Genomic DNA, 23,762 nt, shown 5'->3' on the forward strand with positions numbered 1-23,762 from the left:
CCGTTTCTCTTTATTGTTGGATAGCCTCCGCCCGACACAGTCTCCATTCTCCCTGTGTGTACCTCTTCTCTTTCTTACTGCGTGGAAGGGTATACCTTTCCTCTTTTCCCTTCACCTCTCTACTACCTTTTTTTTTTTAAATACCCAAGTTGATTACTTCCGCTTTTTCCCTCCTATATGATTTTCCGCTAACAAGTCTCTTTCACTTGCATACTTGCACTTAAGCACCCCTTTCCTGCCAAAACAATGGACCGCTACCCTAGTGTATGTATATGCCCATGGCTATACCCACAGTCCTCTGCCCCTTCATATATACTAGTACTCTACCGGCTACCTCTACTCTTCTGTCAGCTATGGGCTTCTCCATGCCCACTCTAAGTTGCACTCACCCGGTGCACGTCTCTGTTGCTCTTTTACCCATGTACTTCTATCTCACCTGCTCCACATTGCCCTGTTGCTTCGCCTCCTCACTTGTGTCCTCGTCCCCAAACCCATATTACCAGCCGTTGATTGATCACCTGTGTGCTTCTCTCCTAGCCCTCCCACATTGTTCTCTCAGTCGTTGCTTCTCCTTGTCCCACGTGGTCCCCCAGGTTGCTTTTGCCCCCTACTTCCGCCTCACCAGCTTTCGCAGTTTGTCTTTTTAGTTACCAATGCAACTCGGATCGGTAACTAAGTCGGGAAAAAAAGCCTACAACATGTTGTGAGCGCGGATGCACGTTGTGAGCACCTACAAAATGATGTGGGTAGTGATGTCAAAGGCTTTTTTTAAATATACTTTAGTCATGATACATAGCATCGAGGATGCTGGGCAGCCTGACTAAAAATAGTTCCAAAGATGTGACCTACTGGCTTTACCAATGCTTGTTGTGTGTTTTCTTCCATTTGCCCATTGCTATCACTAGATGTTCAGCGCTACGCCTTTTAATCTGGAAGCTGCAGCACCTGCCAATGATGTGATATTAAATCTGGTACTAGTACTCGGAGGAACCTGCATGTGAAAATGAATGTGGGACCTCCTCTCTTAATTCTGCTCTGGTCAATACCCCAATTGCAAAATATTTCAGCGGCCTATCTACTACATACATTATATTGATTAGCAGTGCGAGTGAGAGCAAACACAGAGAAGAAAGTGGAATGTCCTTACACAGGAACATATACCAAAGTATTCTCTACATGGGAAACACAACGCTTAAATTTAACTGAGACACCAGCCCCTTTCTGTCAATACCAAATGTGAAGGTGGCCCGGTGAGCACTTACCAACTGTGTTGATAGGTTTCCTGTAAGGCAATAGACCAAAACTGTATTGAAATATTCCTCTAGCATGAAACAAGGGCATTGAAATGCCCATTATCTGCTGCAGCTTCTCCTGAACAGTCCGGAGTAGAGATCCTTTCGGATTTGGAACCTGCTGGAAGAGTTCATTTTCTCCAAAAGAAAACACTGGGACCAGGTGAGCTCTGTAAATCAAAAGTACATGTAATCAGATGACAAACAAAACGTCAAAGAATTAAAAGGAAAAAACACAAGAATTGGCAAAACCAAAAGATCTTACGTTCAATAAGTGAATGCCTCTACATTGGCTTTTCTTGATACATGCGTGTTGCAGGAGATCCCTCAACCCAGACCTTAGACGCCTCTAAGACAATCTGCTGGGTGTACAACACCGGTTTGGAATTGGAGGGGCTAAGGAAGAGGAAACGAGGACAACTGAGCGTGCCATGATGGGTTAACTGGATCTAATAGCAAATGTGATGTAGTAATTGGACAGAATTTGAATGAGTCACAATGAACAAACGGGATACAGTAGAAACCCAGCTTAATGTACTAAGTAGCATAATGTAATCTGGGCAGTGGTGTGCAGATGGGTACAAAGGAAACTGGCCACAACATGGTAAGTGAGCATAAAAGAAACACAGAATGCTGGGATGGGCTAACTGGGTGTAATGGTATAGATGGTAATCAGGATGTGAAACTCATCCTGGGAAGTGGGACTGAACTGGTAACAGTATATTCAACAGTTACATAGTGTGCTAACTGGGATTTAATGCAAACTGCTGATCACAATTTAGTGGGCATGAAGTTAACTGATCAACACATAACGGCAATAGCACTGGTTGCACAAGGCAACGACAAGTGGTAAAGAGACATAGTCTAACCAATTTGACATCATAAGCAATGTCATGCATAGGCAGCAGGAAATTACCTACCGTGTTTACAAATTCTAATTTAGAAAAACAAACATAAGAGACATCAGTACCCAATTTCTGGGAAGTCACTTCGCTATCTCGCTTGCCATGTCCAAAAACCATAACCTCCCTCCCGGCTTCAATCCTTCATTTCTTGTCACTGGCTCTGAATATATATCCATGAGTGTGAGTTTGATGCATATGTCAAAGAATTTGCTATTCTTCTAAATATTAAATCAGGTACTAGTACAATCATTCATTCTTTCATCAGTTCATGAATGAATTTATCAAAGAAATGAAAGAATGATTGAGTTCTTCATAAAAATATGAAAGAATGACTAATGGATAGGCTTGCTTAGTGCACCCCTTAACTTAATTGCCTCAATTCGCATATTGGGCTTAAAGGGTAGGTGCATAGAGAAATCTGGGGATGGCAGGATGTTTGACTGTTTGTCACTGTTATGTTAATGGGTTTAACATCAAACACACAAAAAGTGATAGGAAAAATGCTTGCAATAAATCTAACCACTGGCAATTGCTTGGAACAGCATTCCACCCCATTACTATTTTGTCCACCATGCCATCTCAGTTTGAACCGAGCTATATGCACATCAATCTTGACCGAGCTCCAATAGAACAGTCCAACCTGAACTGCCAGCTCCAGTTCTCCCTGAACCGGAACAGAAGCAACTCCAGATCGGTTTCTCCCTGATTGGAGCTCATCAGTCAGGTGCAGCTTGGTTCCAGTGGGACAGCGAACATGGGATTGACATCTGGGCACACCCAAGGCCACTTAGGGCAGTACATTAAACACACAAAAGGTGATGGGAGAATTGCTTGCAATTAGTGTGACCACCGGCAATCAGTCCGGTTTGAAGGAGGAGCTGGCCTGGCAGTTTGGGCTGGACTGTTTCAATTGTCAATAGCCAAAACTGTGCGGTATATGTGCTTACGAGAGAGAAAGATCTATAGCAAATTATTTTGCATCTTCAACTTGGACAACTGTGCTGTCCCCAAAAATCAAAACGGGTTAGGAAAACTTTCCTAACCTCCAAGTGTATTATTAGGTTTTGGAAAATATGCCCTAAATATTCCAAAAAGTTTTGGTCTTGGTTCCTAGAAGCCATACCTAATCGACTTTTATGAGCTTTGAGAATTTTCTTTTTTTTATAGTTTTGAGGTAATAAGTAAACACATTAAATATATTTGAGAGAAATGTAATGTAATAGCATGGTACACGCTAGTGTATAAACTAACAAATCTCAAAAGTTAATACCTCTACTTTAAGAAAGGTCGCCAGATGACTCCATGTTACCAGGGACACTATCATGAAACCTCTTTAATCACCAAAGATTTGCTTAAAATGTCAGGTCATGATGCATTAACGCATGTCTCCCCCATCTATAGTCTTGATGGGCTTTGGGAATTTGGACACTTGTCCACATGGCTCTGGGATTTCTCCTTAGAACCCTCTTGGTTTGGCAGAGAAGTTTGATAGTTTGCTGTGGTCTTTACTAATGCTATGTGCACATGTGCACGGGTGGGTGTGCAAGAAGACTTTGCCATCTCACTTGAACCTGCTTCATAGTGTAAATTATTTTTTCTGTTTTTTTCAGTTTTTGCTCTAAAAATACTTGGAATGTTGGCTGCCTGACAAAGGCACTCAATCCTTGCGAGTGAGAGCAGCATTGGTCAGTACTGTTAGGGCTTGTGATAGTTTGCTTTGCACCGATTGATTAAGGACAGGGCTGTGGGCCCTGTATTCTGAAACAAAGGTTTTAAAACCTGCATTTTAGAAGCTAGTAAGTGGGTGAAAAGCAACTGGCCTAAACTGCAATGAAGATGAAAAAAACAGAATGATGTTTGGAGGCAGTGCAGAAAAATTGCCTCCAATACTGGCCAGAGTAATCCGAATTTGACATTGATATGGTAAACCGGAAAAAATCCTTCGTATTGGACATCTTTATACCAGACTCTACAAATACATGCAGTTTCCGATAGCAGTCTTTGAAAAATGAAAATGTCGTCTGGGGTAGCAGTGGAAGTAGTTGCAGTAGGTAGTCCTGTGTCTACTGCGACCCAGAAAAGGAAGAAGGAAAGAACACAAGAAGGGGAAAAAGAAAAGAAACAATGGAAAGTTGGTAAAAATGTGAAGAAGGCTAGGAACATTGATAAGGGGAAAAAAAGAAGGCCACACCACTGATTGAGGAAGGGGACAATGAGGAAGCGGGAGTAAGGTGGTGTTCATCAAAATGGACACCCTCATCAAAACAAAATGGAGGGAAGAACAAGCTGGGATGGGGGCTCCTTTCTAAATGAAAAAATAACATTAAAAATTTAGACTGAGGTGAAAGCCAAACTAAACAACAATTGTTCCTCTAGAAAGAGATTCACGATGTCCATTTCATCAACCCTGCGAATGTCATTTTAGTTGACACAATTTCTTTAGATTAGATTTTCGAAAAATACACATACAAACCCAGATACATAATAGCTGTTCCTGGTTGGGAGGGGGTGTTTAAAAACGTTTATCATACTTGCATCAAGACAAAAATGAAGTTAATAGAGAGGACTTTATAGTAGCACCAGACTGAAGCCTCTTAAGTAGAAAGAGATGGGCCAATTTAAGACAAAGTGTAAATCAATGGATAAAAGCGGTTTCATCCTTGTTAATCATACCATATTCTGCCAGATTTTCCATCACAGGGTTAACAAACAGCCAATAAAAAAGCATGCCTTGGATGATTAAGGTGGCAATAGGAATTGAGACCTCCTGGACGTTATCTAAGGAAAATAAAGGAATACAAAAGGATACAAACTATCTGAAATCTATGGCACTGTCATGTGCATTAATTAGCATGATTTAAGAGTTTAATTAGGTATCTTCCATTAAGACGGATTCCCGTTCCTATACTGCAATCAAACAGATTACTTGTCCCACATTATGTGATCAAACACACAAAAGGTAATGGGAAGAATGCTTGCAATAAATCTAATCTCTGACAATTGCCCAGACTAGCATTTCAACCCATCATTCTTTTCTCCACCATGCCACATCAGTTTGGATCCAGCCATATGCAAATCAGTCCTTCTTGTTCTACAATAGGAAGAGTTCAGCCCGACCTGCAAGGCCCTCCCCGACCCGGAACACAAGCAACTGAATACAGTTTTCCTACTGGAGGGAGCCCAAGACTGATTTGCATATGGCTGGGAATAATCTCAGGTGGCATGGAGGAAAAAACAACTATGGGTTGAATGCTACCATGAGTGATTACCAGTGGTTAGACAAATAATAAGCAGTCCTCCCATCATCATTTGTAAGTTTCATGCAATATCCTAAGTGGCCAAGGGTATGCCCAGAGGTTGGTCCCATGCTCCCTCTGCCGCTGGAAGCAAGCTACACCGGACGGACAGCCCCAAAAAAGGCAAAACCGGTCATGGATCGCGTTTGTTCTGGTTCAGGGAGGACCTGGCTTGGCAGTGTGGGTAGGATTGTTATAGGACCAAGCTTGGTTTGCATAAAGCTGGGTCCAATCTTGTTGTAAATTAACGGCGATTAAGTTAAGCATTAGCAGAAGACATGTTTCAATATGTCTCGTTTAACCATTATCGTAGCAAATGTACCGACTCCATCTTGAATTTGTAGCGGCCATTTTGTATGCCATACATTGCCATGTGCTCGCCATGCGCTTGGTCCTACCTCCTTGTTCATTGCGCCTGGAGTCTGCCCGGCAACAGGCTATTTTTAGTATTCTCCGCTTCCAACATTTCCAGACATGCGCAGTAGGATCAGTGACCGTTACTTAATTGGTTCCAGACAGGAATGTGATCGGAGACTGTTAGCTCCGCCCATCTATCGATTGTGCCTTCTAAATGTCCTTGTATGGTCATAAATCTGCTCTTGTCTTTTGTACCGCCTTTTCCTTGAGCCCCCTCATTGTGTATAAAAGGGGCCAAGTGCTTCAGTTCTTTGTACTACTCGATACAATACTGAAGAGTGTTGTGTGGACAGTAGTGCCACCTTTAAAGGTTTAATAAACTTTGTTTTTGTATTTCCAATTTGATTGCCAACTTCTTCCTAAGGTCCGAGGACTCTGTGCAGAGAAGGGCGAACCCTTGCACTAAGTAGGCCTAGCTGAGGTTTGCTTACTACAAATTGGCGCCCGACACGTGGGGCTCATCGGCGACTCGGATGCCTGAAGGAGTGGTCGTGACGAAGGATTGGAATCTCGCTGCGGAAGCGTACGCATTCCAGAGGAGACCCGAGTCTTGGCATCCAAGGCGTTTTTCCTTTCTTTCCAATCTGACCATCCAGGTGGTGCCGGTCCTCGACTGAGATCTCTTCTGTTGGCTTGCCGTGCAGTGGCCGTTGGGTCGAATTTAGAACTTGGCAGTTGGAGACTGGACCCTGTGAGTGGTAAGAACCCTTATACAGTACTTGTTGTGGGTTTTGGAAGCCTGTGAGTGGTAAGGCAGTTTTAGGATACGCTTGCTGTGGCAATTTTGGAAGGACTAGTCCCTGATGTGTACGTGTATGTGTATATGAAATATAAGTGTTGCAATACATATAGGCAGGTAATGAGGAGATTTTTCTCCATGATACGATTTTGATTTGAACGGCACAACGTATTCCAGATACCTTAAGTGCTATTTTGATTATAATATTGCATATTCTGCACTATTTTTGGCAAGCCTGCCTTTAGCGCACTTCGTAGGTTGTGCTGCTTTTGCGGAGATAACCGGTTAAAACTTGAGGAATCGCAGCCGGCTCCCCCAGAGGGGACGCCTCATCGAGAAATGCACGTGAAATATGGTCTTTCTTCTATAATGTACAGCACATTGTGGAGGAAATATACGCGAAAGGATCCTGAGTTATGTTGGCCAAAGTATCGGTCGTTTGATATGCGAAAGATTGAGTATGTGGAACAGTGTATGTTAAAGCGAAAATCTAGATAAGATATGTTTAAGAGTGTGTGAATGTGGGTGAAAGAAGTACGTGAGCGTGAGAAACGTGAGCAAGCGCTGATTGAAAAAGAGCAACAGAAGAACGTGTATGAAAAAGCACAAGAATTAAGAAAGAGGCGGGCAAGCAAGATGGCCACGTAAGCTCGGAGCTCCGCAGACCCTCTGACCCTCCGCATATATCCTGTAAGAAATCCTGATCCACGGCTGTGGATTCCATTTGGCGTGTGGTCGTAGACACGGGACCCGCTTTCCGTTTCCAAATCCGACATTTCTTGGCGGAGTTATGTCGTGTTGAACTCTGTGCCAGGGATGCGCCATTGTCCCGGAGACGGCCGACGGTCGATACGACGCATAGCATGATCGATATGCTGAGTGAGCGCCTCCAGCTTCTGTTGGCGGAGTGAACGTAGCGGCGGAGTTGCCTACTGTTGACTTGCATTCTGTGAGGCTGCGCTCCGCGCCCATCTGAGGGCTCACAGCGACATCGTCCCGCTGCCCTTTGTTCTGCCCGGACCCAACATGGCTGGCAAAGGTGATCCCGACAGGACGGCGAACCGGATCAGTAGGAAGACGATCCAGCCCCAGACCAAAAAAATCGACCGGTACGCCCAGCAAAGGACCTCGCCCACTGTGGTCGCTCAATCTAAGGACTCCCTACGGGCGGGCTCACCCGAGGGGTCGGAACCCACTCTTCGAGACATCATGGGGGCGATTGCAGGCACCAGGACAGAGATGCATAAACAACATGAGGTCCTGACACACAAGGTGGACACCCTGGCTATCGATCTCAATTTGATCAGGGCCGACCTGGGCAAAACGAATGATCGAGTGAAATCTCTCGATATCAAAACCTCCAGCCTCACTACCGATGTCTCGGACCTGAAAGCGGAGGTCCGTACCTTGCGGTCGGTTAATGACCTGTTTTCGAGGCGGCTGGAGGATTTCGAAGGACGTGCCAGGCAGCAGAATGTTCGCATTATTGGGGTGCCGGAGGGAGCGGAGGAAGCGGCCGTTGACCTCTTTATCGAGGACTTGGTTAAGACCCATCTCGGTCCAGCAGGCCTTAGTCACTTCTTCTCGGTTGAGAGGGCCCACAGAATATCGGGCGGCCCTCCGAAGACGGGAGTCGCACCGAGACCCATCATCGCCCGATTATTCAACTTCAGAGATCGAGATGCGATCCTCCAGGCCTCGAGGCGACATGGGCCTCTCAAGTTTCAAAATGCAGACGTGAACTTTTACCCGGACTTCACCAGGGCTGTTCAGAGACAGCGTCAAAGTTTTGCGGGGGTAAAGCGGCGCGTCAGGGACTTGGGGCTGAAAAACTCTATGTTGTTCCCCGGTAAACTGCGCATTGAACATGATGGCCGTGCCCTGTTTTTTGATATGCCTGAGTCTGCGAGCGACTGGCTGGACACTTTGCCGCATCGGCGGGAGGAGCGGGAGGAACATTCTGAAGGCGCATCTGGTGGCCCTGATCCTCAGGAATAATACTTCTCGCACTACCTTTGTCGGTTAGTGTGCCCGTTGACTATGACCGATAAAGCCAATGTTGTTGCACTTTAATGGGACTATCCTTGTCTCACATGGAGGGTGGCAGGGGGGGACGGCGGGGGTTCCTTACTCCTCTAGGGTCTTTTTGTAGCTTAGTTTATGGGGCGACAGGCACACTGCTGGTTGGGGGGGCTTTTTAGTCTGCTGCAGGGGTGCAGGGTGGGGGTGGTGTTGGGGTTGGTTTTGTGTGCTTACTTAGTTTCTTTCTTCTTGGTTCGTATGCTATGCTTTGTTTCATGTATCGGTAAGGCCTCTGAGGGCTGGTGAAGGCTTGGGACACGAGGATGGGGGGTAGGACATTGAAAGTTCTTTGTTGGAATGTCAATGGCTTGGGTGATCGTATTAAGAGGGGGGTGGTATTGCAGCTGTTTAAAAGACATATGCCTGATGTTGTTCTTTTGCAGGAGACACACTTGGTGGGGAACACGTGCCGAGCGCTCAACAGAAAGGGTTACAAGATGGTGGCTCATTCGGGGTTCTCTTCGGGGTCCCGGGGGGCGGGAGTTATGGTGCGCACGTCCCTTACTTTCGAGATTGAGTCCACTCTTGTGGACGAGAGGGGGCGGTACGCAGCAGTCGCAGGGAGTTGGGAAGGGCGTGTCTTGACACTGGTTTCGGTTTATGTTCCTCCGGGTTTGCAGAATAACACCTTTCAGAACCTTGGAAGCGCCATTTTGAATCTGCCAGCTGGGTTGCTTATTGTGGGGGGTGACTTTAATTCTGTATGTTCTGGATCCTTGGACAGGCACCCGCCTAGAGACCTCCGTAGCTCGCAACTGTGGCTGCCCACTTTCCTAGATACTATGGGGTTGGTCGACTGCAGGAGACTCCTCCATCCCACCCAAAGCCAATACTCCTTTCATTCTGGCGCACACGGTAGCCTCTCAAGGATTGATTATGTTCTTGCCCTGGCTGCTCACGCACCGGCGATTTCTGAGGCCCGATTTTTGGCGAGAGGTATATCGGATCATTCCCCGTTGTGGGTCTCATTCGATTTTAATATTGTTGTACCGGAGCGACCGGTGGTGTCAATCCGTGGTACTTCCAGAACCCAAAGACGCGTGGTCGTTTGGCCAGGGCGATCGAGCTCTACTTTACCAAGAATGTGGGATCGGTTGCATCGGCTGCCACCTTATGGGAGGCGTTTAAAACAGTCTTGCGGAGTGAGGCATTTGCCCTCATAGCGGAAGCTTGTAGGAACAGGGACGCTGACATGGTGCACATTGAGGCAGAGATTATGGAGTTAGACTCTCAATTGGAGGAGGGCCCTGAGCCCGAGCTGCTACATGATCTCTCCCTTAAGCAATTGGAGTATCGAGACCTGGCCACCGACGCTGCTCTTGTCATGGGCAGGGAACAACAGGGCCGGATTTACGACGTGGGTGACAAGGCGGGCAAGCTACTAGCTTGGCTTGATAAGAAAGAGAGGGCCAGCCGCGTCGTCCCAGAGATATTGGGTGACGACGGTTTGTTGGTTACTGACCTGAGCGCGATCGCTCAGTCCTTCTCGGATTACTTTCGGGGCGTTTACTCCTCGGTCTCGGACCGATCTGAGGCCGACTCGGGCGCTCTCCTGTCGGACATCGACCTCCCATGCCTGTCGGAAGAGGATCGAGACGATCTAGACAGGGACATAACCGCAGACGAGGTTGCACTCGCAATTCGCTCCCTGAGATCTGGCAAGGCGCCTGGCCCTAACGGTATTCCGGTAGAGCTTTATAAAATCAAGCCGGATGTGGTTTCCCCGCACTTGCGGAACATGTTCCTTGAGGCGCGGGAGACTGGTTCACTTCCCCTCGACCAGAGGTTGGCCACCATCGTGGTTATCCATAAGGAAGGGAAGCCAAGAGATTTGTGCCGATCATATCGCCCCATCTCTCTGTTGAACGCGGAGCCTAAGATTCTAGCCAAAATGCTCGCCAACCGTTTGATTGGCGTCATCGGCGACTTAGTGCACCCGGACCAGTCGGGCTTTATTCCATACCGCATCACTGCTCTTAACCTACGTAGACTTCATGGCGCCCTGGCCAGGGCCCATACGCTCGAGGAGCCGGCTGTCCTGGCATCGTTGGATGCCACGATGGCTTTTGACTCCCTTGAGTGGAATTACCTCTGGGCAGTGTTGGCGAAGCTCGGTTTTGGCCCGGAATTTGTAGGATGGGTCAAACTCTTATACGCTGATCCGCTGGCTAATGTGGCGGTCAACGGTCGAGTTTCAGCATCCTTTGTTCTTCAGAGGGGCACCAGGCAGGGCTGTCCTTTGTCACCCCTCCTGTTCGCTCTTGCACTCGAGCCGTTGGCGGCCTGGTTACGCAGCCACCCCGACCTGCATGGTATTCGGTGGTCCCCGGACTTCGAGGACCGAGTATCACTGTATGCAGATGATATTCTTCTGTACCTCACTTCCCCCTGCAAGTCCCTCATTGTGGCCTGTGACGTATTGCGACTTTTTGGTCAGTACTCCGGCTTAGTTATTAACTGGTCTAAGTCACATTTGTACGTCCTGAAAGGGGGAACTCCTCGCCTCCCGAGAGGTTGCGGCATACAGGTGGCGAGCCAGGGCTTTAAATATCTAGGGATCTACATCTCCACTAACTCCAAAGCGCGCTATGAGCATAACTTGCTTCCCCCTCTTCTCCGCCTTCGGCGAGACGTGGAGGGGTGGCGTAAGCTACCGCTCTCTCTGCTTGGGCGCGCGGCGTTGTTTAAAATGATGTCCTTGCCCAGGTTCCTTTACGCCCTCCAAAACACTCAAGTTCTGGTCCCAGCCAGTTACTTCAGTGAGATCGAGAGCCTACAACGCGCCCTGCTTTGGGATGGTCGCCCTCGCATCGCTATCACGAAGCTCACGCTACCGTGGTACGATGGGGGGATAGCTTTGCCTGATGTGCGGAGGTACTATTGGGCCTCCCAGCTAGCGGCCATTAATCATGGTTTATATGGTCCAGTGGACAGTCCGGGGTATGCCATGGATCGGTGGTTGCTGGGTGGGGGGAAGTATCATAGGGCACTCTACTCGAGGTCTCTTGATAGGCGGATGTCTGGTCCAACGAAAACCGCCGTCCATATTTGGAGGGCGGTTACAAAGGCACAGGGATGGAAAGACAGGCTAACAAAGATGACCCCACTCTACGACTCGGACATACTGGGTAGACTGTGGCATACGAAGGGCTTTGATAAGTGGGATCTGATTGGCATCTCCAGGGTGGAGGACATGTTGTTGCGTGGCAAGGTAAAATCTTTTGCCCAGTTACAGGCAGAGTATCAGCTGGGTGGAACGGAATTTTTCCGGTATGCTCAGCTGAGGCATGCACTACTGTCCGCCATGCCGGAGGATGAGGCGGTTCCTGATAGTTCTCCCTTGGAGGATAGGGTGCTAGATGGCCACATGCCAGACAGTGCCATTTCATTGGCATATAAGAAGCTTATCAACGTCCGTACAGACCTCCTTCTAGGAGTGAGGGACCAGTGGTTGCGAGACGGGATAGAGATTGACGACGAAGATTGGCAGAGTGCGGTATCTTCTCCTAAGGAGGTCGCTATCTCTTCCCGTCTTCAGCTGGTGCAGCTTAAAATCTTGCACAGAGTCTATGTCACTGGCCCCAGACTCTACGTATGGGACACTCTGTTGATGGCCTCTGTAGGCGCGGCTGTGGTGCCCTCGCCACATTCATGCACATTATATGGGAGTGTTCTGCAATAGCTTCTTACTGGCGGCGTGTACACTCGATTATGAGCGAGGTAACTGGAGTGGAGGTGCATACTGAAGCCAGGAGATGCCTTCTGAACATATGGGGTCCGACGGACCATACCGTGGCTCAGACCCAATGGGTGACCCTGGGTAATATGGTCGCGAAACGGGACATTGCACAGATGTGGGGGGCTACAACGGCTCCGAAGGTTGTACAATGGAAGGGCAACATGGATTGGTGTATGTTCCGGGAAAAGACTGTGTATGTTGCCAGGGGTAAACCTAAAAAGTGGCAGAAACTATGGGGGGCTTGGAACGAGTACAGAGGGGACATTTGCATACCTCCGGAGTCCGCTCCACAGGAAGAACACTTATCACCGTAGCCTATGACTCCAACTGGAGATTTACTATTCTGCTATCCTGTGTTTCCCTCCCCCCACATTCCTAGTGTTTCTACTACACTGATTATTACTGTGTTCACTGTGCTTCCCGGCCCTTCCACTACGCCTCACTGTACTTTGAATTTCATTGCCTTCTTCTCTGCGCCAGTTTCGGCGTTTCTTCTTCTCTTTTTCTCTTTCTCACATCTATTTAAAAAGTTAAAAATTAACCTTTACTCGTTCTGATGTAATGATTCTTGCACTTTGATTTACTTTGCTCCGTTCTGCTGCCTCGCCTCAGGGATGTAAGGCTAAATAGCTGTGTGCACTGCTTTGAAATAAAGGTTTTAAACATTTAAAAAAAAAAAAAAAAGAATTAAGAAAGAAAGAAGCAAAAGAGTTGGAAGAGAGACAGGAAAAAGAGCGTAGGTTACAGATATCTGGCCAATATGCTGTTCGGCAACCTCTTTATCCTGTCCTTAATAAACCGCAAGATGATTTTTTTTTGTTAGATCGCCCTCCGCCTCCGTATATTGTCCCGTCTGCCCCATCCGGCGACGATGAGGATTCAGATGATGGAAAAGTGAAACCGGGTAGTCCTTCCATGCTGATAGCCGATCGTGCGGCCGAACTTAGAAAGATTGCTCGACAGTCGCTTCAGGATACTGTTACGGTTTCTAATATTTTAGAGGCTTTAAAGGGATGGCAGGACAGAGAGCAATTGTATTTTTTGAGTCTTTTGCTGACGAAGTTGTCGGGATGTTTCGAAAAGTTTCTGACATTCTCGAACCTGATGATATAGCAACTGATTGTAAGCAAATGCGTAATAGTGTTTTTACTCTCTCTCAGGTGACTGATACGATCAGGCAGCTGGTTAAACTTCGAACTGAGGCGCTTTGTCTATGGGAAGAGAAACGGAAAGCTAAAGCAGACGGACGGTCGGGATCGGTCGACGGGAAACAATCATCTATGTTTGAAACAGATAAGACCGCGATAGTGCATGCAAAGCCTATGCGAGAGGCCGCGCCTTTATACGTTCCTCCTAAAGGAGCGGGTACTAGTGACGATAAATATTCTGTAGATGCTAAAGGGTATTTCATTTATAATTGGGTGTATACTCCCTGGAATAGAGCAGATGTTATGGCACTTAAAGCTGCATTGCCTGACCCGCGTAAAAACCCTGCTGCCTTTTATGAAGAAGTTGAGGGAGCCTTAAATTCTTGTACCATGACGCTGGCTGATATCGATTTATTTTTCAGGCTTATATTGCTGCCCGATATGTGGCGCTCCGTGCGTAAAGTCAATGACAGAACAGCATTTGGGGCGGTATGGAAAGAGATAGAGAGAGAAGATGGGGATAAGGAACCAGCACAAAAGCCATGCCAATTAATTTTAGATCTTCCCGGTGCAATATTAGCTAAATTAAAAACAATTATTCCCCCAAAAAAGATTGATTGGACTATTTTAGCATCCTGCAAACAAAAGACGGATGAATCGGTTTCAGATTTTTTCACACGCTTTGAGGAAGCTTTTCATGATTTTAGTGGCCAGTCGCTAACGGACGATACGGTCCGACATTTATTTGTAGATAAGTATGTTTCAAATTTATTACCAGGAGTGGCTAGCCGATTGAAAGCCAGCGAAAGCTCTTGGACTACGTCTTGTCCGGCATCCCTCCTGACCATGGCTCAATATTACGTGTGTCAGGAATTAGAAGCAAAGGGTAACGAGGAAAGGAAATCTAAAGAATTAAAAACAAAAGTCATGTTATCTCAGGCTTATGGTCCACCCTTTCGAGGTAATGATAGAGGCGGACGAGGATTTTCTAACTCCTCCTCTAATCGTTACTCATTGGCTATTGATCAATGCGCGTTTTGTAAGAAATTTGGACACTGGGCAGAGGAGGGCCCATTGTTGCGCTCACAGCGTTATGTCCGTGGCCTGAGGATCCATGAGGAACCGCTTGGGGAACTCAGGTTTTAGAGGCGCTATGAATGATCGCTCTAGGTTCGATTCTAATGTGCGGGTACAAAATGGGTCTAATGCTTTTGATAGGCGCAATCAATATCAAATGTCTGATTATGCACAGCCTGAGTCACATGATTCTGCTTTTGCATAGGATTGCGTAGAATGGGGTAAGGAATCAGTTGAAGTTCCAGTAGATCAGAGGGGACCTTATGTTACAGCACATGTTTTGGGTTCTACTGATCAGTTTCTGGTTGATACAGGAGCTACTCGTACGCTTTGTCTAAACAATTGGTTCCAAGGGCTCCCCTGTCTGGCTTAACGATTACATCGATAGGGTTCGATGGAACTCCTTCCCTTAGCCCATTGTCACAACCACTTGCGTTTCATGTTGATAAGTTTACTGCCCCAAACCCGTTTTTGCTTTCCCCGAACACACCAGATAACATTGTGGGTCTTGATATGCTCAAGTACTTTAGAGCCACAATAAGATGTTCCCTCGAAGGAGTGCGTGTGATTTTGAATGACAACCCCCCTATAACGGACAGAGTTTGCATTGTTCAAGAAGATATTGCATTAGCTTCCCTGCCTGATACCCTGTGGGCCACTTCAGCTACAGATGTGGGCCAGATGGTTATTCCTCCAGTGTATATTAGTGTAAAGGAGGGAGCTGTGTTGCCACGCCTGCCTCAATATCGAATTTCACAGGAGGGCGAGGAAGCACTTACACAAATTGTACAAGATCTCATTCAAGTTGAAGTTGTAGAGGAAGTGCCATTTAATGTTTGTAACAGTCCGATCCTCCCAATTTAAAGAAAGACACTGATACCAGGATCTATCGATTCATTATTGATTTGCGGGAGGTAAATAAGATAGTGGTACCGCAATATCGGGTGGTTTCTGATATCACAACACTTCTTACTTTGGTCCCACCTACTGCAACTACGTTCTCTGTTATAGACTTAAAGAACGCTTTCTTTTCGATCCCTATTCATCCTGATACCCGATATTTGTTCGGTTTCACTTTGAATAATCGTTCATATCGATTTTGTAGAGTTCCTCAAGGCTATACTGAGAGTCCCAGTATTTACAGCCAAGCTTTGAAGAGACAACTTAATTCTTTTGTTTTACCCGAGGGTGTGGCGCTCATTCAGTACGTTGATGATATTCTGTTAGCAGCTGATACCCCCGAACAATGTGAGACATGCACGCTGTCTTTGCTTTCTTTCCTTGCTTTGCATCACCATAAAGTCTCTAGGAAGAAATTGCAATATTGTAGACCAAAGGTAACCTACCTAGGTCACCTTTTGTCTAAGGAGGGGCGTGCACTCACATCAGATCGCATTCAAGCAATTCTAGATACACCAGTACCTACTACACAGAAAAGGGTTCGAGCATTTTTGGGCCTTACTTCATTTTGTAGACAATGGATATTAGGATTTTCACACATCGCTAAACCTTTGTTAGCACTTTTAACAAAAGACACTCCCGTACCCCTCCCATGGACAGATGAATGTGAGAATGCTTTCCGGCAGTTACGACAAGCCCTGTGTTCAGCACGAGTGTTAGGCACACCAGACTACACGAAGCTCTTTACATTATATGTACACGAGAAAGATGGGTGTGCATTGCCAGTTTTAGTCCAGTTACATGGCGATAGGCAGCGTCCTTGCGCATATTTTTCTGCAGTACTTGACCCTGTTGCTCGAGCGCTGCCTGGATGTTTTCGCTCAGTTGCAGCAACAGCTGTGTCAATACGTAAGAGTGAAGGGATAGTTTTATCACATAAACTTTTAGTGTTGGTACCTCATGCTGTTGATGCCCTTCTGATCAGACAAAAACGCAGCATTTAACTAGTGCTCGTTTGACAGGATATGAACTTACGCTGTTAGCTCCTCACATTACACTGAAGAGATGTGCAACACTAAACCCAGCCACGTTGTTGCCATTTCCAGCGACTCAGCCTGAGGCGCAAGAAACACACGATTGTATTTTTCTGACTGAGGAACAGACAAAGGGTCGTATTGATTTGCAGGATACGCCCCTTCCAGATGTGGATGGAGAATTGTGGGTGGATGGATCTTGTCTGAAGTTACCGGATGGTCCAACTTCAGCTGCATATGCAATCACTACGCTTCACACGATAGTGGAGATGGCTCGCATACCACAGAAGTCAGTTCAAGCAGCAGAACTGATAGCTTTGACACGAGTGTGTGAGCTTAGTAAAGGATTGTGTGTGAACATTTATACAGATAGCCGCTATGCTTTTGGAGTGGCGCATGAATTTGGCCTGCTCTGGAAGGAAAGAGGCTTTCTGACATCACATGGGATGCAGATAAGGCACGGTGAATTAGTGCATAATCTTTTGACCGCACTGACATACCCAAAGAAGATAGCTGCGCCATGGCACCCTTACTCTTTTCATTACTCATCAATGGGATTGTCGAGCTAATGTTAGAAGCGAGTATAGATGCACCATCGTTAGCGGGTGCCAGGGTCCCGATCCTGATGTTCGCTGACGACACCCTGATTATGTCAAAGACTCCTGCAGGGTTACAACGTGCACTAAACATATTTGATGTTTTTTGCAAAGAGCACGGCTTAGAAGTAAATGTGAGTAAGACGAAATTAATGGTCTCCCCACGCCGTAAAACTCATCCCAAGGTAACCCTGTATAACACTAAGCTAGAGATTGTCAAGGAGTTTACGTACCTAGGGGTCGAGATAGCAGAGGGCTCGGGTTGGTCCCATCACCTGGAAAAAACAGCCTTAAAACATCAACAATTATCAGGTGCATTGCGGGGGGAACACAGAAAATCTAAGACCAAACCGATCAAACCTGTCCTCATAGTCTACGATGCAAAGGTCCTAGGTGCGACCTTATACGGTGCAGAGTTGTGGGCTTGGGACAACCTTTCGACCCTACAGATATCTGAAAACAGGTTCCTTAGAGGGATCACAGGCCTTCCGCAGAGCACCCCCCTAATACCATTGTTCCTGGAGCTGGGTAGACGGACAATTAGCGATAGAGCGCGTCTGCGCCCTGTTCTCTACTGGAGACGTCTTTGGACAACTCCTGAGATTAGGCAATATGCTGACGGTTTCCTTTCAATAATTAAGGAAGATAATTTCCACAAGATAAAGTGGTTAAAAAATGTAAGGGCCAGTTAGTTAACCTGGGGCTTTCTAATCTTTGGACCAACCCGCAGGGCGAAGTCTTCCCAACCAAGGAAGCCCTCAAATCCCAATATTGGGATTGGGTGAACAACAATCTTCTGAGAGGCGCTAGGTCTGATTCTATGGCAGGTCGCTTCTTGGAGGCTAAAATCTACCCTATCCTAGAAAATTATTGGGATAATATTACGGTCCCACTGGACAGGAAGTTAGTTTTTCAGCTAAGATCTGGATCCATCCCGCTTAAAAAAACTAACTGCAGGTTGGCAGAGGTCGACCAATATGTTATGTCCAGTGTGTGAAGTAGCTGTTGAAAGCCTGGGTCACTTTCTATTTGTCTGCAAAGCCTATTCATCACCTAGGAGGACGAGGCTTACCCCTGTATGCAAAAACCTTGGGACACGACACAGTGCAGTGGCATTGAGAATCTTATGTACATCTACCCAGGAGTCGATAGTTCTCGGGGTAGCCAAATACCTGGGGTGGGCCTGGGCAATCAGGCGGCGATCTATGGGTGCGCTTAGTTAATCTGGATTTTAATTGTCTCACAAATCCCAATTTAACTTGTTATACATGCATATTTTATATGTTGGTATTGAATAAGCTTGCACAAATTGTCTTATATGAATTCGTATATGTAAAATGATCTGTTTTTTATTTGTTATGGTTGTTTTTATGCAGTGCTTTTATGAGAAATTATCTCGAATAAAGCTTGTTCTCTCTCTCTCTCGCTATAGTGAAGTGTAGATCGTATAAGAAAGTGACTGACAAGGTGGGACAAGGAAATGCTTTTGTAGATCGAGTGGCACGTGAAACTGTGATGCAGCCTGACACTACTTCCAGGTATGCAGTGAAGTCACAAGCTGAGCGGTGGCATGATGCTAGGAAAGAAGTATTAGAGATACAGAGGACCGCTTCTGACAAAGAACGAGAGCAATGGTCCATAGATAGAGAGTTGGATGATGAAGGTTGTTGGAGAAACAAGCAAATGGACAGATGGAAGTTGCCTATAGCTTTTGTGCAACCTATGGTTCAGATGGCACATGGGCTAGCACATGTTGGAGCTTCACCAATAGTGAAATTGCTTACGCAAGTTTGGGAGCATCCAGAGATTGCTAGCACAGCTAAGAGAGTAGTACAGTCCTGTATGATTTGCTTACGATTTAATCCTGGAAAAGGGACACGAACTCCAGCAGGTGGGTTTGTTACACCAACAGCACCGTTTGAAGTTTTGCTGATGGATTATATTCAGCTTGAACGCTGCAATAATTTGAAGTATGTCTTGGTGGTGGTATGTGCCTTCAGTAAATGGATTGAGGCGTACCCCACAAAAGACAACACTGCAATCACTACAGCAAAGGTGCTTTTGAAGGAATTTTTCCCTCGGTTCGGAGTTTGTAGATTTTTGTGGAATGATAACGGACCTCATTTTGTAGGGGACGTTATAAAGAATGTCCTGAAAGGATTGGGGATTAAACTAAAGTTTCATGCAGTATTCCACCCACAATCAGCAGGTCTAGTGGAGAGATACAATGCAATATTGAAACTGAAATTAGCTAAAATACAGGCTTCTACTTCTCTGACTTGGCCAGATGCGTTACCACTGGCATTGTTGTCAATTAGATCCGTACCTCATTCTCGGATGGGCCTTACACCTTATGAGATTCTTTTCGGCCGTCCCATGAATATCTGGGGAATTCCTAAACCAAGTTCTGTGTATGATGTACCCTGTGTCTTAATGAATGACTATTTGGCACAGTTAACCGATAACTTGGTTTCTATTCGTCAACAGGTTCGAGAAGCACTTCCCTACAGATCCAGCGGAGAAGGTCACAACCTCCGACCTGGGGATTTCGTCCTTCTAAAATCCTTCAAGAGGTCGAGCAGTTTGGAACCGAGGTGGCGTGGGCCGGAGCAAGTGCTACTTGCTACAAGAACAGCAGTTCGAGTCACAAATCGGAAAAACTGGGTTCATGGGACCCATTGTCGCCGAGTACTCCTGACTTTGGTGGAGCCTGCTGTGTTGACCGACCACCGAGAGGTTCTGACTGCGGAAAGAGGTCGTGCTGTGACGCCTGAAGGATCTGAGTTCTTCCCGGACCAGACAGTGCCTGGAGCAACCAGATATAATTTGAGGCCGAGAGAGAAATCTGGAGCATTGTGAAAGTTGTCAGAGTATTCCCTGGGTCAGTGAAACGGAGAGCCGATGTGGCAAGGGGGGGGGGGGGGGGGGGATCAGCCCTGCATTAGAGTAGCGACACCCGTCTTGGCCCGTGGTGAAGAAATCAACGGCTGCCCAAGGGGTAAGAGCTCTGACGACTACTTTAGTTTCAGGAAGATTTGTTTTGTTTCGAGACTGAGAATGGAGAAGAAGAAGAAATTTTTTTGTGTTGTAGGGTTTGTTGTTGCCTTGATGATAATGGCAGCAATAACATGGTCTGTTGAGGAAACAACTCCTGCTCGTGAGTTGTTTGTTGTTACTACACCTGTACAAGAGGAGCATTATTTATTTACGATCCCATACCAGGAACTGAAACATTGACAATCTTACTTGAATAATACATTTGTTCAAATGTTGCATCATACCCACATTGCTACTAATGCGACAAACTGTTGGATTTGTGGGATGATGCCTGCGCACCAAAAGAAAGGTGGTACACCATTTATACCTCTCCCTTTTCGCATAATGGCTCTTGTCGAGCCTGGTACACTTTGCTCTTTGCAACGAGGAAGCCCACAGTGGGCAGACTGCTTTTCCGGTTGAATAAAGAGTGCCATCAGGACAAAGATGGGTATCCTCAAGCGAATGGAACTATATGGGAGTGGGAAGAATATCGACCCGACAATGTTTCAACACCGTATATCTTCACTAATACAAGAGACTCATTTGAGGCTGAACGTTTTGTTATTTCTGTTACCCAAACGCAAGCAGAACTTTGTGTACAGAGCATTGGACATATCCCTGTGGGGATCAGCAAATGTATTACTGTATTAAATATAGATGATTTGAATAATAGTTCTTTTCTAGCTTCGCATAATACATATTTTGTGTGCGGAAATAGAGGATATTATCGATTGCCAGCCGGTTGGACTGGAATTAGCTATGTCTCTTTTCTGTTGCCCCCTGTTTTCTTAGCTCCTCCAATGTACCACCGAAACCTCAAATTGTTCAATAATATTACTGTAAACAGATATAAAAGGACATTGACTACCGATGATGTTGATCAAACTGACACTAGCCTACAGCAATATGTAGATTTCAACTTAGGATTGTTCTTTTTCGTAGGTGCTGCATTAAATAGCAGGAAAATACGACGATTGACTAGAGTGGAGGAGGCTGTTACTGTTCAAACAGCTGCCGCCTTAGGAAACATTACTAAAGAACTTCAAATTGCTAGAATTGTGGCTTTGCAGAACAGGATGGTTCTGGATGTTATGTTAGCAGATAGAGGTGGTGCATGCCGTGTCATTGGTAGTAGTTGTTGAATGTTTATTCCTGATCACACCCCATCAGTGTATAAAGCGATTAATAAACTTCATAAAATCGCTGCAGACATTCACACAGAAAATGGTACATGGACTTTTACAGGATGGCTTTGGACTTTGATCTCTGCTTGGGGCTGGAAAGTATTAAAAGTCCTATGTATAATTATTGTGATAATTTTTTCTTGTTGTGTCTGTATTCAATATGGCCCAATGATTTGCGCAATGTGTGTCAATGCTTGTATACCAACAGAGAGTAATATTACGGAAGTCAAAATGCAGAATGATCTGAAAAAGGAAATAGCTAGCATGATGGCCATTGATATAAGAGATGAATATCTAGCCTTTTCTAGGGAATCGAATGTCTTCAGCTAATGCTGAAAGGGTCGTATGTTGTAATTAACGGCGATTAAGTTAAGCAATAGCAGAAGACATGTTTCAATATGTCTCGTTTAACCATTATCGTAGCAAATGTACCGACTCCATCTTGAATTTGTAGCGGCCATTTTTTATGCCATACATTGCCATGTGCTTGCCATGCGCTTGGTCCTACCTCCTTGTTCATTGCGCCTGGAGTCTGCCCGGCAACAGGCTATTTTTAGTAGTCTCCGCTTCCAACATTTCCAGACATGCGCAGTAGGATCAGTGACCGTTACTTAATTGGTTCCAGACAGGAATGTGATCAGAGACTGTTAGCTCCGCCCATCTATCGATTGTGCCTTCTAAATGTCCTTGTATGGTCATAAATCTGCTCTTGTCTTTTGTACCGCCTTTTCCTTGAGCCCCCTCATCTATACTACTATTATAAAGAGAGAACTTGCACTTTTTGGCCAGGTAAACTCGGGAACCACACCCGATACATCTATGAAAATGTCAGGGTGTGTAGATGGACATAGGCTATATAAATTTAAAAAAAAGTAAATTAAGTTTGTAAACAAAGTAGTCCCCTGAAAGTAGCGCCGGCCGGGACCTAGCGCTGGCCGCAACGCTACGTGCGTGATGACGACGAAGGAGGAGGGCGGTGCAGTGACGAGCGGCAGTGCAGTGAGGAGCGGCGGCACAGGTAAGGAAAGGGAAAGTGAGACTGTGTGATGCAGGGGAAGACAAGAAGGAGGCAGCAGTAAATGAAAATGTTGGAGCGCGAGTGAGTCGGGCGGGAGAGGGGCGCGAGTGAGTCGGGCAGGAGGAGGCGCGAGTGAGTCGGGCCAGGAGGGGGGCAGGAGTGAGTCGGGCAGGAGAGGGGCGCAAGTGAGTCGGGCGGGAGGGGGGCGCGAGTTAGTCGGGGTGGGAGGGAGTCAGCCCAGGAGGGGGTCGGGCGGGAGCGGGTTTACTGCCCCCAGCCCCTTTCTGCCCCAGGCAACGCTGGGGCGGGCTGCTAGTTGTGTATAAAAGGGGCCATGTGCTTCAGTTCTTTGTACTACTCGATACAATACTGAAGAGTGTTGTGTGGACTGTAGTGCCACCTTTAAAGGTTTAATAAACTTTGTTTTTGTATTTCCAGTTTCATTGCCAATTTCTTCCTAAGGTGCGAGGACTCTGTGCAGAAAAAGGCGAACCTTTGCACTAAGTAGGCCTAGCTGAGGTTTGCTTACTACAATCTGAGGTGGCATGGGGAGCACAAGAACAAAGGGTTGGAATGCTACCCGAGCAATTACCAGTGGTTAGACAAATTACAAGCATTCCTTGCATCACCTTTTCTGTGTTCCACGTTAAAGAATACCATGCAACACAATCTAGCCCTACAAGGTCAGAGTTATATAGGCTGGGGGTGGGGAGCAATCTGAGTACCTATGAAAGTACCCCAAAGACAACAACACAGAATCCAGGTAAGTAAACAAAGTAAGAACATTTGGATAACATATGGAAAACGATTGTCAGAAGTCAATATGTTTAACCTACTGAAATGACTTATGAAGGAAATAATACCGTTATGTAAATATAAAGGGAATTATATTATCAAGGGTACAAATATTAGAATAAGAGGTTATTGCATTACACTAGAAAGAAAAAAAGATTAGACAGTTAGGTAAATGTTCTACAATTTGGTAAGGTAAATATTATTAAAATAGGAACCTGTGCATCACAAGGTGTCAAACGATCTTGGTAAATGATGAGAACATTTGTTAAAAAAAAATCCTCCTTCATGTAGTTCAACAATAAATGATCTACAAACATTCTTTTGATTTCTCGGAATATAAAAATTTGTTTTTATGTATGCTGCTGTATAACAAGAAAAAACAACCATGATTCAAATCTCTTCTAGGTCTGGTCTGGAAAGTTCATACAGGGTAAAAACAATAATTTGCTTCATCACCAAATACCTGCTGACTGTTCTATTCGAACATTTGATATTGTAACA

At 45.9% G+C, this 23,762-nt stretch overlaps 1 protein-coding gene across 1 annotated transcript in view; it reads right to left on the reverse strand.

Annotated features, from left to right (window-relative positions):
• The window catches only part of LOC147683459 (2-acylglycerol O-acyltransferase 1-like), a 295,228-nt gene that overhangs the window by 13,415 nt on the left and 258,051 nt on the right, over positions 1-23,762 (reverse strand). Inside the window, exon 5 of the mRNA XM_086943877.1 lies at positions 1,263-1,462. Coding sequence (XP_086800003.1) covers positions 1,263-1,462 — 200 coding nt within the window. The remainder of the gene's footprint in view (positions 1-1,262; positions 1,463-23,762) is intronic.

The sequence above is a fragment of the Lissotriton vulgaris genome, chromosome 11, assembly GCF_964263255.1.
Source record: "Lissotriton vulgaris chromosome 11, aLisVul1.2, whole genome shotgun sequence".
NCBI classification, from domain to species: Eukaryota; Metazoa; Chordata; class Amphibia; order Caudata; family Salamandridae; genus Lissotriton; species Lissotriton vulgaris.